This window comes from Equus przewalskii, chromosome 5, assembly GCF_037783145.1.
Source record: "Equus przewalskii isolate Varuska chromosome 5, EquPr2, whole genome shotgun sequence".
In the NCBI taxonomy this organism is placed as follows: domain Eukaryota; kingdom Metazoa; phylum Chordata; class Mammalia; order Perissodactyla; family Equidae; genus Equus; species Equus przewalskii.
Genome location: NC_091835.1, coordinates 31,478,934 through 31,493,134, shown reverse-complemented (window position 1 = coordinate 31,493,134; position 14,201 = coordinate 31,478,934). Strand labels below are relative to the sequence as shown.

Sequence of the window (14,201 nt, the reverse complement as noted above, 5' to 3'; positions counted from 1 at the left end):
CTTTACCCTTTGAAGGTTGTCTTACTGTGCACACAGCTGGTGTGAGGAAGACCCAACAATATTTGATTAGAGGCCATGGCCTGTACCCAATCATGTCTTCAAGGTTGTCATAGAAGCGCCCAGCTCCTACCATGAAGAGAAGGAAGGAAGGGGGAGAAAGGACATTCTTTAGCATCGAAAGCATCAGGACCAGGACCACCAAGATCAGGATGGGCAAGGATCAATAAATAAAGATATCATGGTTGTCTTTTCAAATCGTTGCTAAGAGAGAACTCTTCCCCAGAATTCATAGGCTGTGGGCAGAATTTGGCTTAGGCAAAGGCAATAACATTCTGATTATCAAAGTTGTTAAAGGCTGAAAAAGTGTGGATAGGACAGGATATGGGCCCACCTGGGTGGTCTGGGTGTAGCCGCAACCTCTGGAGGGCCCTTACACTGGTAGCAATTTAGGATTCTTGAGATTTTTGAAGTTAGAAGGGGAGGAGCCCCAGGAAAAGGTGGATGTGAGCAGTGGATGTCTCTCTTTTGTCTAACGGCCATGGGGTAGAGGTGAGTACTGGTGTTAGGACCCAGGGGAAAAGTTACTCACCATAGACCCAAGCCACACAGATGGACTCAAAGATGGCCACGAACAGGAGGGACATGCCGCTGGCTGCATAGTAGTCAAAGACCTGAAACACGTACATACCGCCCTGCCCAGGAAGAGATAAAAACCAGAACTTTATCCAGAGGAAACAGACAGATTGACCCCATGCCTGCCAGCCTCACACCCTTGGGTCACAGGGCAGAGCTGGTAAGGACCACAGGAAATAGATATTAAAACAGAATACAGTTTGTGAGCTGTAAGGCACTAGGCAGACATGAGACAATAATGATTTTTTATTATTGTCTTTGGAAGAAAGATAGATGAAATACACAGCTATTGTTAGCTTATCCCCGAGAACATTTCAGGATTGACCCAGAAGCCCAAATCACAGTGTGCACATTTTTGGCGAAGGATCAGGATAGGGACTGTCATTAGTATTATCAAGCTGACAAGTTCCATTTCCTTCCCTCTCCCTTGAGACATCACACAAAATACCACCCACCCCCAGGGCTCCCTTTCTTCCCTTGAAGTTCATCCCTGGAACTTGGTTCAGCTGCTGGGGAAATCATGGGATCTTGCTGGAGAGGCAGTTTTTCCTAGTCCAAGAATTTTTAACCATTCTTTTCATACTCCTTAGCTTACTGTGGAGACAAATTACCCCTTGCCTGTCCCCAAAGGGAGGTGGGTCAATGCCCAAAGGCCAGAAGAGGGACTTGTCTACTTTGTCCTTCCTGTGGCGGGGAAAGGAGGGAGTCCCGGTGCCCTGAAGCCTGGAGGGCCTGCCCTGCAGCCTGAAACCACAGCAGCCTGCTCCACCCGCCTGGCCACAGTTGTCCACTGGCTCCTCCTCCTCACGTGGTCCCCAATTTCAAGCCTCCCAGATCCTCACCTCTGTGAGCATGACCAGCCCAACAAGGAAGGAGAAGACAGACACTCCAAGGATGAGGAACTCCCTCCGGTTCTTCTTGCGGAACATCTCGGGGTTCAGGTCCACCAGCGCCGTCACCAGGCTTTCTACGCACACAAACTGGATGAGAGGGCAAAAGAATTGGAGGGAAAGAGAGCTCCCAAAATAAGGTCCATCAACTAGCTCTGGCTTCTTGCTCCCAGGGTCAGCCCTATCTCAGCCAGCCTCCCTGTCTCAAGTCCCAGGAGCTGCCCTTGCATGGTTAGGTCTGGACCCACCCTTCAAAACTCCTCTTGGTCCCTGGAAGGGCATCAACTGCTGACAATCACCCAGTCTCCAACTGTTTTAAGGCCCCTCAGGGCATCAAGCTCAACCTCATGCTCACTGCTCCCCTCCCCCAGCCCACACACACTTGTCTCTCAGGCTCTGAGTGGCCACGTCTTAATACCTGGCTATCCAGTCCCAGGAGGACAATCATGAAGAAGAAGCAGAAGGCCCACAAAGGAGAGAAGGGCAGCATCACCACAGCCCGAGGGTAAGCGATGAAAGCCAGGCCAGGGCCTGCAGCAAGGAGCAGAGGAGAACAGCCCAGTGCCTGGCCAGCTCCAGACCATGTGCCGGCCCAAGGCTTCCCAGTGTGGGGCCGCAGAGCCATAGGAGCCAAAGGAAACTGCACCCCAAAGTTACCACCACCACCATCCTCACCCAGTATACGCCACCAAAACCTCTCCCTGGTCCCCAAATTTCCAAGGTACCCCCCACTGTATTCTCATGGGCAGGAACAAACCTAGCGTCTGTGGGTGTAAAGGGCTGTGGAAAATAGAAAGAGGTTATATCCACCCTAAGTCCTCAGGGCTCATTCTCCAGATCTATGGCCCCAAACCAGAGGTTTCAAACTTAAACAGAGCTCAGGAGCCAGGCAGGCTGTGCCCATCTGTGAAGTGGACCCAGTGTAAAATGAGGAAGAAGCAGGGCCTGACGAGACCCGGACATCATGCCCCCACTGAGGCAATCACTGTGTTGTTTCTACAAAATAGGTGGTTCCAAAGAAAATACCTCCAAGACTAGATTGGGCCTGCGGCCACCAGTTTGTCGTCTCTGCACCTGGAGCCTTTTCTGTCACCCTACAATGAGTGAACTGGCATTCATTTTGGAATACCACTGACATACATCCTCTCAAATAAATTAATGTTCCTCTCAGCAAATAGCAGGAACAGATTCAAATGCCAGTGCCTGGATGCCTCCACAGGAAGCTTCCTTTGAAGAAAAGGGTAGGACCGTGTGCCCTGGACAAAGCCCTGCTTCCCACATTGATGAGACGGGGTAATGCCACTGCTGCCTCACAGCTTTCCACTGCCTGGTACAGGCAGAATGCTCCCACAGTGCCTGGCATCTAGTAAGTACTCAATAAAAGCGAAAAATTATCATTTTTAATAAGAATCAGTGATGTTAGTTGCTCAGTGCTTGGCACTGTGTGTAACGTAACAGGAGTGTGCTTGTGAATGCTGTGATAAAAAATTATCTTGTTACAGAGTGTAAGTGGGTGGTCTGCAAGAACAGGAGAAGAGCATGAGAAAACTTTCTAGCTTACCCATTCGGGGCATCAGTCCTTGATTTTACTTAAAAGCAACAATGACACTGCATGGTAGAAAGGCAGTCACTTAAAAAAGGAGGACACTCTATGTGCCAATAGAAACTCATCTCTGAGCTACATTTTAAAGTGAACCAAACAAGGCAAGATCAGAACAGTGTATGTAGGATGTTAGCAATTGGTTTTTTAAAAAGGTGGGTAAGGAATAGAAATAGTAATATGTATGAATCTGTATGAATACATACGTGTGGGGGTTTTTTTTCCTCACATATGCCTAAACTATTTCTGGAAGGACAAACATGAATCTGATGGCATTGGTTGCCTCCAGGACAAGGAACTGGAGGCCAGGGATGGGAAGAAAAATGTTCACTGGATACCCATTAACCCTTTGAAGCTGGAATTGCTGTTTAAGTCCTAGACGCACCCACTGAGAGGAGACTACAGTTCACCCATGGTGTAGGTGACAATAGAAACACTCTAGATCCCAGTGGCAAAGGGTCAAGCGAAGCTCCTGGAACCCACTGCCACAGCCCTCCCCGGCAGTACTCACCCGACTCAGCCACCTCAGAGATCGGCAGCCCCTGCTCCTGAGACATGAAGCCCAGGATGGAGAAGATGGCAAACCCAGCCACAAAGCTGGTGCCACTGTTGAGGAAGCAGAGGGCTATGCAGTCCCTGCGGGGCGGGAGGGGGAGGTGGAAACAGGCGGGATCAGAAAGGGGCTGCCAGGGCCTCAGGCCTCCTGTCTGGAGCCAACAGAAACCCCAGGGAAGCACTGCCCCTCAAGGCAGACAGGCAGACACTTGTCCCAGCCCTTCACAGAGGGGCTGCCTGGCAGAATTAAGGTGAGCCTTCAAGGGTTGGTTCCCTGCTACTCCATTAGCTCAGACTTGGGACAAATCAAGGTAGTTCTAAAAGAAGGGAGCTCTAAGGAAGTAAAATATTAACCTAAAAATTTAAAAGGCTACACAGCCTCCCTCCCCACAATACCGCCACCACACCTCTTGGGACACTACCACTCTGACACAATTCAGTCTGGCATGTGAATGTAGAGGATATGGGTGTGGATAATCCCAAGCACCAAATAATTCTTAGTCACCTAAATTTGATTTTGAAATGCATGATATGATTTTTTTTTTTTTTGCTAATATTAAAATTGGCTTAAATTCTCTGATATGAACCAGGTAAGACCGGAAGGAACCATTGGGAGGGGACATGAGATGGGGGAGAGGAGAATAAAAATGGGTAAGGATTCAATGTTCGCTGGGCAAACGTACAAAGAGGCAAGACTGAGGCTCCACTGCACGACATTATTAACGCTTCTCAAGCTTGCCTACCCTCCTGAGCCCACTAACCTCTAAATTAGCCAGGGGGCTGGGCTCCTGCTGTGGTTTCCCAGCCAACCACAACCATCCCATCCTTTTGGAAGCAATCCCCCTGCCCATGCTGCAGTGGGCTCCTTTCAGCACTGGTAGCTCTGGGGCATTAGAAAGTTGGGTGAAGATGGGTATGGAGCAGGCAAATGCATGAGCCGGGGCACCCTCCCAGTCACCCCTGATCTAGCATGGCTAGAAGGACAGTAGAGATGGGTGGTTTGTGGCTCTGGCCCCACCTCCCATTCACCTGTAGCAGTTGTTGTGGTACTTGTTGTAGCTGCCCAGGGCTGTCAGGCACCCTAGACAGATGGCGAAGGAGAAGAAGATCTGGGTGCCCGCGTCCATCCACACCTACACAGGGAAAAGGCAAGAAAGCTGCACCTCCGGAAAGCAAGACCATCTGGGCTCCATGGGAGCACACGGGCCCATGGCTGAGCAGGTGCTGGCTAGGGATGACGAGAAGCCTGCTCTCAGCCAGTGCAGGCACCCCTGTGGCCCGGCCATCCCAATGGGCTCTACTTCCTGGGCCCCTAGATGGAGTTTCTCGGGTACCACCAGGATGGCATAGGCATTAGGCATTCGCAGAAGAAGACTAAAGGACCCACGGTGGAGGTGGGTGGGAGGGCAAGAGGGTGCTCTAGGCCTAAGCTAGGCCTGGCCCCCAATTTTTATAATGGAAACAAAGCCCTGAGTTCTGCCTCCACTTTCCTCTGTCCCAGGCTGTCCTGGCAGCATGGCCAGTGTGGGAGGAATCCAGGGACAGGATCCCTGGGGATATGGGCTTAATATCAGTGCCGTCACAAGCATGTAGCTTTGCCCCTCATGCCTCAAAATCCTCTGTCTGAAAAACAGCAGGAATAATCCCCAGCTCACGAAAAGTCAAGAGGATGAACAGAATGCATCTGTAACGGGCTCTGGACTCCTGGGGGAGCACAGCTCTACAGCTAAACACAGAGCATGGCTGTTACTGTTATTATCTCAGCTGGCTGCCCCAGCCTGTGCATGTTATGATTTAGATTGGACAGCTAGAATAACATCCCAAAGAGAAAGAGCATCAAGGCGAACAGGACAAGGCAAGCTGCAGATCTGTAGGAGGCAGGGTCCTGGGGCTACAGACTCTCCCCAGGCGCCTCCTGCCTTCAGAGGCCGTGAGCACTCCCAACTATGGAGGCAGACATTGCCAGGCAGCGTCCTGACACTTCTGTGGCCCCCATTTCTTATCTTTTGCCTAGCTCTGCCCCAGGAGCCCCCAAACAGATCGCTGCTTTCCTCTCACTAATGTCAAGCTCCCGCGTCCACACACGCCAAAGCCTCAGCTTCTCTCTGTGCAAAGCTCTTCAGTCCCTTACCTGTCTCTCCCTGCCTCCCTAACCACTGCCACCGCCCTCAGCCTCCCTTGCTCTCTCATCATACTCAGACCCAGCAGAGCGCCCATTTTCCTCAGCTTGGAGTGGGTGCAAGGAACCCACTGGCAAGCTGACTACATCAGAACCACACGATTCCTCAGCCAGCATCCCCAGTTGAGACACTGACTCTTTAGGCCTGAAGGAGAACCCAGAAATCAGCAGTATTTTCCAAGCATCTGGGTGATCCTAATGAACAGCAGATGTGGGCATCACTGCCCTACGGCTCCAAGAAGTGGCACCGGGGATCCACCAGGGCACTCACTCACTCTTCTCGTTATAGCTCCATTTCTGCAGGAATGCAGACAGAGCGGGGAAGATGGTAAAGAAAAGGGGAGAATGCCTCCAGCTTTCTGTCCCTTCTGCTTACTGTGAATCCCATCCCCAGGGCAGGAGTTGCCACCAGGGAAAAGAGCTCAGTGGCAAGGAGCACAGAGGAAGATCCAGAGGAGCCAGGGCTAGCAAGGAAATGGCATGCAAAGACGGAAACACAAGGGAAACTTCGCAACTTGAGGGAAAGTTATAACGGGGAAAGGAGAGGGGGTTTCAGGATTTATTGCAAAAGCTAGAGAAGGGCAGGGTAAGCACGAAGAAAGGACCCGAGGATAAGAAGGAGAGTGCTGACAAAATTCAGTGTGAAGCCACAAAAGTTGGAGGAGATGCCTTGGGGAGTCTGTTTGCTCCTTCAATATGCTTCAAATCCTTTTCTAAAACTCTGCCGCACAGACACGATGAGGACGATATCTCAGGAAGACTCAGTGACCGCTGGTCTGAGGGTCCCTCTGCTCTGCTTCGTTCCTGCCTCACTCAGTAGGTTATGAGTGGCTTCAAGAGCAGCCAGAGGCTCTGAGCTTACCCAGAAAGGATTTACCCAGGCTCAGGGATGTAAGGGCTGGGGAAAGATGCCATATGCCTATGCCTCAGGGCTTACAGGCACTTCTGGGTCATGAGACCAAGTGATCTCTCCCAAGCAGGTCATCCAGGATATGGCCCAAGGGCCTGCCCTGCCTCAGGCCTTGGGTGTTTGCTTCCTGTGCCTAGCAGTGACCCACAGTTAACAGGGAAACTCCCAAGTGCCCAGAGACATTCTGTGGCTGCCCACATGCAGGCAGGGGGCGCAAATCCTATGGTTGCGAAGTTTTGCAAAGTTGGGCTTGGGAAGAAAAAATAAGAAAATCTGTGACTTGGCAGTTCACCTCACCCTGAGGGGGACAGACTAAGACTGAGTTGGAAGGAGAAGTTAAAGAGAACAGAAGGAAATGCAGCAGGAGGGCCGAGAGTTCAGAGTGCAAAGGTCAGATACGGTGACTTTGACTAAAGCCCCCTCACTGGGAGCTTGGCAAGCCTCAGCTCTCTGCACAGCTGCTGCCTGACAAGCCTGCTGGGATCGGGGAAAGGAGTGGGGTCAGAGGAGGCTGAAAGAACAAGCAGAGCAAGCTGTTCTGTTCCCCACCACAGGCGACCCACTCCCTGACCATTCCAGGAGCCCTGGTTTCTAGAACAAAGCTCCAGTGTGTCTGACTGGGCAGAAGACTGACCAGAATAAAATAAGCGTGAAAAACACTTGGTGGAGTGTGGGTGAAAGAAGAGGTCTTTGGGGGCCAGAGGGAGAGAGAGACCTCTGGAAGATCCAGGAAATATGTTTTCAACCTTGAGTCCAAACCCAAGGATTATTATATTCACTATTTTTAGGAAGGCAATAGTGTGTAATGGAAAAAGCCTGGCCTTTGGAGTCAAACTGAACTGGTTCAATTCCCAACTCCATTAATTACTAGCTGTGTGATCTTAGGCACAGTCACTTAACCTCTCTGAACCTCATTTTTCTCATCAGAAAAATGGGTATAATAACAAATAAAATAATGTATGTAAAATGGCTAACAAATAAATAAATATTAGTTCCCTATCCCACCTTTGAGAATAATTCTGGAATAATAAAAAGCAGCCCTTAAAACTCTCAAATAATTCATATTCTTTGGAAAATGTCTATCATGGTGATTAAGACAGCAGACTCCAAAACAATACTTGGGATGAAACCTAAGCTCCCCCACATGCTGGTTTTTTGGTTCGGGTCAAATTTCTTAAGTTTTCTAAGCTTCAGTTTCTTTGTCTGTAAAAAGAGGCTAAGCCCTAAGTCCTGGGGGTCAGTGCGCTCAGTAAAGGGCCTGGCAGTGATAAGCACACAGTGAACATGTCCACTGTTGCTGCTGTTTGTTGTTGCTATTATTCTAAAAAAGCAACTTACCTTCCAGGGATAGAAAGGTCCCACAGATTTCAACATACGATATCAAAATAAAAGGACTCATTCTAATCAATGGTTCCAACCTCCTCCCTAAACAAACCCTTTGTTAGAATAGCTTAACATAGAGACTTAAAAGCTTCAACAAGGGCCCTTTGGACTCAGGGAGGCTCCCCTACCCCCTACCCCCTGCCCTTATCCATCTAGCAAAGTGCAGTAGAACAAGGCAGAGGGCCAGGACGAGGGAGAGAAATGAGCTCCCAGATAAAGCACACAGGGCACCAGTATAATCCTGAGCTTCCAGGGGCCATGCCCCAGCGTGAAAGAGACGAGCCCTGGGGCACACCAAGAGAGGCTGCCACCTGCCCACCACACAGCACGCCTGGCAGAAGGGGAGCAGGGAGCGAGATACACCCAGCATTATCTCGGCCTGGCTCCCTGCTCCCAGACTGAGGGCTTGGCAGAGAGAGGTGTCTTTGGTCTTTGTGTTGCCTAGCAGGCATTTTGTACCTTTCTCAAGTGCCAGGCAAATGCTAGCTGGAATTATCACGCTTTCTGGGGAGTGCCAACTACACTCAATTAGGGCTCTGGCAGGGGCATCCCACCCTGCAGGTGTTGCTCTGTTCCTGACAACAAAGGCCTTGCTTCAATATGAGACCAGGACCAGGCAGCTAACAAGGCTGCTTGGAAGCTCAGGACCAAGCTTGCTCTTGAAACATCTCCCTCACCAGGGCCTCAGAGGACTTAGAAGACGTATGCTCCCTGCACAGCCGACAGCTGGCTGGGGTTAGAAAGATGGAATCCTGGAGAGCAGATAAAAAGAGGTTTTGTTCCTGCAGTAACGCAGACCCAGAATTACAGCCGTATTAACTCTCAGAGTTGAAGGCTATCCAGTCCCCCTTCTTCATATTTGTGGAAGTTTATATAACAAACCCACACCTAGCAGGGGCCTGGCACACAATAGATGCTGGACAAATGTTTGCTGAATGAATGAGCTGTGAGAAAAACAAAGATGAGCAGATGGGGACTTTGCCTTCGAGAGACCACAAAGTATGTGGGATTGGTCATCATTCAGACCTGGATTCCAGCTGCAGGGGTGAAGACAGGAAATTCTTTAAACTCTCTAGGCCTTAACTTCCTATCTGTAAAGTGGGGAAACCTCGCTGATCTGCTGTGAGGATTAGCTGAAATAACGCATGTAAACCTCTTAACAATGCCAGGGACAGAGTGAGCACTCGATAAACGGCTGATCAGGACAAACAAGGCATTGATCACAGAAGCCATAAATCAGTTCCAGAAATACTGGGCCCTTCTCTTCTTTTTCTCTTCCAGCCTACCTGCCTGTCCCCCTGCCTGAACGTGTCCCCTCCTTCCCAGCCTGATCCCCAACCAAAGGCAGGTTTGGTAGCTTAGCCACTGGGTCGTATCTCTGCTGCTCCAGAACCACAACGGCTCCCTCTCGCATAGGAGATCCAAGCCAAACTCCACACCTGCCTTGAAAGCCTTCCCTCAAGCCTCCTGCCCCCACAACCTCCTGCTTGCTACCTACTCCCCATCACAACCCCTTGTTCCAGATAAGTCCAGGGGCTTATGATTCACAAAGTAAAAATACGCTTTATCTGGCCTGCCACTGACTTGCTGCGTGACCTTGGACCTCGGTTGCTCATCTGTGCAATGAGGAGTTTGCACTGGATAATCTCTGGGGTCCTTCTAGCTTCAACAGCTTGGCTCTCCAGTTTGCCTCCAGAGGCTGACAGCAGCCCCTGTGCACCCTGTAGAGACGATGCAGCAGCCATCCGTATCTCTATCATGTGTAAGAAATGGGAGAGGGGAAGGATAGGCTCGCAGCCCACCAGAAGATCACTGAGAAGTACTGAGGACCAAGGCTACGTGACTGCGTGGGGAAGCTTCTCAGCAGGAGTAGCCTGGCTTCTGGGAGCCACGGCAGCCCCAGCAGAACTCAGGAAGAAGTCCTAACTCTGCCAGGGGTGGCTGGGAGACTTGAGGACAATTTAGCATCTGGATCACCCTGAGTTCTGCCCGAGGGGGAGCCACCGCCTCTGTGCGCGCGCTGAGTCCCAGGCACTGTGGAAATGTGTGTCACTCCCTTTTCTCTCGCTCCCTCTCAGCAATTTCAGCGAATGTGTTGGTGCCTTACTACTGAAAATGTTTGAAAAGCCATCCAATAGTTAGTCTTCTCTGTGCCCAGAGCCGCCCACCTGAAGTTTCCTCAGGGCCCTTTCTATAGACACAGAGAGCCTCCTCCAGCCCCTGAGGGCAGGTCTCTACATTGTGCACACACTCCCAGGAAGGGCGACCTCTGTGCCAGGGAGGCACAGAGCATGTAGCTGGGTAACACATTTTAGGGGCTCTGGGGTGGAGCTTACCCACGCTCCCCTCCGGCCCTCGACACCTCCTGGCTTTGCCAGCTTTCAAAATGGCTGCCAAACAGGAGAAGATAAGAAACCCATCAGAGGCAGTGGCTTCTTATTTCAGGCCCTGTTTTACCAACCCCTCCAGTCAGCAAGTAGCACCACCCCCTCCCTGCGCAGGGCCATGAAGAAGCTAGCTGTAGCAGACAGAGTGTGGACTGTGAAGGACAGGCCGGAGGGGAGGGGAGAGGAGAGGCAGTGACCTCTGGACAACTGACAGGAAACTCAACACCAGCCCAGCCCTGCTGCGAGGTGCTGGGGAACTGGGGCCCAGGAATGGGCCACGGGGGCACACGGAGGGAACCAGAGGGGGCTGGTGGAGGGTCAAGAAATAGAGGAAGCTCAGTGTGAAATGAGATTGCCAAGAGAAAAAAACGCAAAAATGGGCTGGGTGGATGTGGGGAAAGGGGTCCAGCCTGTGAGAAAAGGCTGTTAGTGACATATTGCGGCCCCTGAGAAGTACCACTAGGGCCTCAGGGCCCCCTGGCAGGGTTCCCTGGCAGCTGTAAACCAAGGAGGGAGACAAGAAACGGCTGCTAACAGATGTCTGGAGACCCACACACACCACAGAGGCCTCAGGGTCTGGCCAGGAGCAGATGCCTGACCTGAGCACAAGGAAGGCCTGTAGCTCAAGCACCTCCAGAGCCACGGGATCTCCCTCATCTGTGGCTTCTTACCTGGGGATCCACCAGACGTGTGGGGTCTGGGTACAGGTAAAACCGAATCCCTTGGGCTGCCCCAGGCAGTGTCACCCCTCGAATTAACAGGACCATCAGCATGAGGTAAGGGAATGTGGCTGTGAAGTACACCACCTGACCAAGGGGCAGATGAGAGACAAAGACTTTGTGAGTTAGGAAGGAGGGAGCTGGAGACTCAGCAGCAGAGGCAGGAGGCAGGAGCTCCCCACCTACAGAAGAGGTCAAGGGAGTTCCTCTTTGGCTCACTCCCTCTCACCCCACAGCTGTTCAGTTTCGTCTCCCCTCTGCCAGAAGCCACAACCTCCCCTTCCTCCCTCCAGCTTAAGGCACTTACCCTCCCCTTGACACATACCCAGTAAATATTTGTTGAGTGACTGAATGAACTTGGGCATTCTCCCAACAAGTGTGCTTGGAATTATGGCAAGGGTTGTCAGGTATGAAAAGATCTGTAACACATGATCTCTGTCCTCACAGAGCTTACGAGCTTAGCACAACCAGGCAGCCAGATTAGGAAGGAAGCCTTGTCAGAGGCCTCAGGGCAAGAGTCCAGAAGAACTCAAAATGCCCTCTAATGCCTCATACACTCTAAGGCAAAGAGTCCCCCACGTTCTTGGGTTGGTTGAGAATCATTTTGAGATTGATAGTCTCAATGGAATTCTTTTTCCAAAGAACTGTTGCATGAAATAGGGAGCCATGAACTGTGGTCAGTGTGCAATGTGCCCACACATGTGGTATATTTCCAAGATTGAATTCCTCTGGAAGCGTCCTTCCTGCCTTTCTCTCTCTCTCTCACTCTTCCATTTAATTCCCCAAATACCAGAAGGACGTGGGTTTGAATCTAGGAGAGGCACAGAATCAAGGACAGGGGTCACATAAAATCTTTGCTGGGTCATTCCCTCCCATCCCTGACCAGGCTACAACTTAGGGCACTCCTAAGTGACTGAGCCCCCAGTGAGGCAGGGAGTCCTGGGATGGGAGGTGCCAGGAGCTCTCCAACACGGACCTTGCCCGCGGACTTGACCCCCTTCCAGACGCAGAAGTAGCAGATGACCCAGGCAAGCAGGAGGCACAAGGCCAGCTCCCAGTTCAGGGACCCCAGGTGGTGGATGCCATCAGAGATCCTCAGGACCCGCCTCCTGAGGAAAGAAGGTTGAGCCGGGCTCCACTTTTGCTGTCAGCCTCAATTTTGTAGCCCACGTGTCTCGGGCAGTGGAACCATGCCTCCAGGGTCTTGTCCAGAAGCTTCTCAGCTCTTCTCACTCAGATCCATGAGGCTCTCCTTTGCCCAGAGATAGGGATAGATATAAAAGGAGGCAAATAGAAACTGTTCCCAGGTAAGTTTGCTCTGGGAAGCTGAGTACCAATTTAACCTAGAGAAGAAGGTGCAAACACATATTTTCTCAACCAGGGTTTTAGGATGTTTCAATATGAGGAATCATGCCCTAGATGAATATCAATATTTGGAGGAGGGGCAGACAAGAGGCAATGTATAAGCAGCTGAAGTGAGGAGGGTAGGTTAGGAATGTGGACACACATGCATGTGCACTATCTAACATGTGGGTGGGCACATGGGAGAAGAAAGGCAGGCACAGCCTGAGAACAGTTGCAAAATTCCCATCTCTGAAACCAGTTCTGCATTAACCACAAATATAGGCACAACAGAAAAAAGCCACTTAGGTGAAAGAGCCACCAAAGAAGGAGACGGGAATTCTTCCCTTGGTGTCCATTGAGAGTCATCACTGCCTGAACCCATCCCCAGGCCCTTCTTTCAAACACACAGCCCACACCGGGGCGGGGAAACGGCCTCACTTACTCCCAGAACTCGATGACAGGAGAGGTGGCATTCTCAAAGGTCACATTCAGGGAGCCATTGGTCTTCTTGAACTCCACACAGTGTTCTGCCCATGGGTCCCAGGGTAAGAAGAAAGAGAAGGATCATTAGTCAATACCTGACATGACTGGAGAGAGTGGAGGGAAATTTGGGGAGAATGGGAAGCAAAGTATCTGAAAGGAACTGGGCGGAAGTTGTCTATACAAAACATCCTCAGACATAAAATAACCTCAACAAACCCACCTCACCCTCTCTCACACACGTTCTCACATGGGTTTATAAACATTTGGGTACATACTCTTATTAAAGCATGATCAGATAGCATCAGAAAAGATGCTCTGCATGTCATCTGGTTCAAAAAACACACATATTTCTAGGTAACTGTCCTGTAGAAAGTCACAGCCTTTGAGGGATAGTGAGAATGCCCTCCTGGGAAGTGATGTGACAGAGTTGCTAAGAGCAGAGGTTCAAGGTCAGGAGGCTCTGGCTTGAATCCTGACCTTCTGGTTATTCACCATGTGACTCTTTAAGCCTCACTTCTCCCATCTCTAAAATGTACACAAGAATGTACATTTGGGGGCTGGCCCCAGGGCACAGTGGTTAAGTTAGGCATGCTCTGTTTCGGCGGCCCAGGTTTGCGGGTTTGGATCCCAGGGAATGGACTTATACCACTCATCAGCCATGCTGTGGTGGTGACCTACATATAAAGTAGAGGAAGATTGGCACAGATGTTAGTTCAGGGCTAATCTTCCTCAGCAAAAAATAAATAAATAAATAAAAGAATGCACATTTGTAGGATTGAGAAGGGGATTAAATGAAAATATGTCTGTAAAGTACTCAATAAGTAATGGCTCTTAATTATCTGTATATGACTTTGGAGTTTCACAAACAGTGTTCACATTCTTTTTTTACATTTTATTAGTACAACAGTCTTGGGAAATATTAAGATGGATAGTGTTTTTCCCATTGTACATGTGAAAAAGTAAATCTTCTTAGAAATGGCCTGTCCTAGCTTATAAGTGACTAAGTGAGGGCTAGAATCCAATTCAGCAAATTGGGTATGTTTTACCTTCAAAATACCTAGAACCTGAACTTTCTCCTTAGAGCCTCTACCACCACCCCGAGGCAGCCACCACCATCT

General features: G+C 50.4%; 1 protein-coding gene across 13 annotated transcripts in view; it reads right to left on the bottom strand.

Moving 5' to 3' along the window:
* The window catches only part of SLC6A13 (solute carrier family 6 member 13), a 38,648-nt gene that overhangs the window by 1,907 nt on the left and 22,540 nt on the right, over positions 1-14,201 (bottom strand). For 11 of the 13 annotated variants that reach the window (XR_011540245.1, XR_011540246.1, XM_070620457.1 and 8 more), the window contains 9 exons: positions 13,043-13,127; positions 12,233-12,365; positions 11,209-11,343; positions 4,708-4,811; positions 3,635-3,759; positions 1,942-2,054; positions 1,476-1,613; positions 590-692; positions 26-126 (listed from right to left, as the gene is read on the bottom strand). Coding sequence is in view for 11 of the 13 variants with exons in the window: in XM_070620457.1 (XP_070476558.1) it covers positions 26-126; positions 590-692; positions 1,476-1,613; positions 1,942-2,054; positions 3,635-3,759; positions 4,708-4,811; positions 11,209-11,343; positions 12,233-12,365; positions 13,043-13,127 (1,037 nt within the window). In the remaining 2 variants the exon portion in view is untranslated. The remainder of the gene's footprint in view (positions 1-25; positions 127-589; positions 693-1,475; positions 1,614-1,941; positions 2,055-3,634; positions 3,760-4,707; positions 4,812-11,208; positions 11,344-12,232; positions 12,366-13,042; positions 13,128-14,201) is intronic. The other 2 variants (XM_070620462.1, XM_070620463.1) reach the window with 1 other exon arrangement.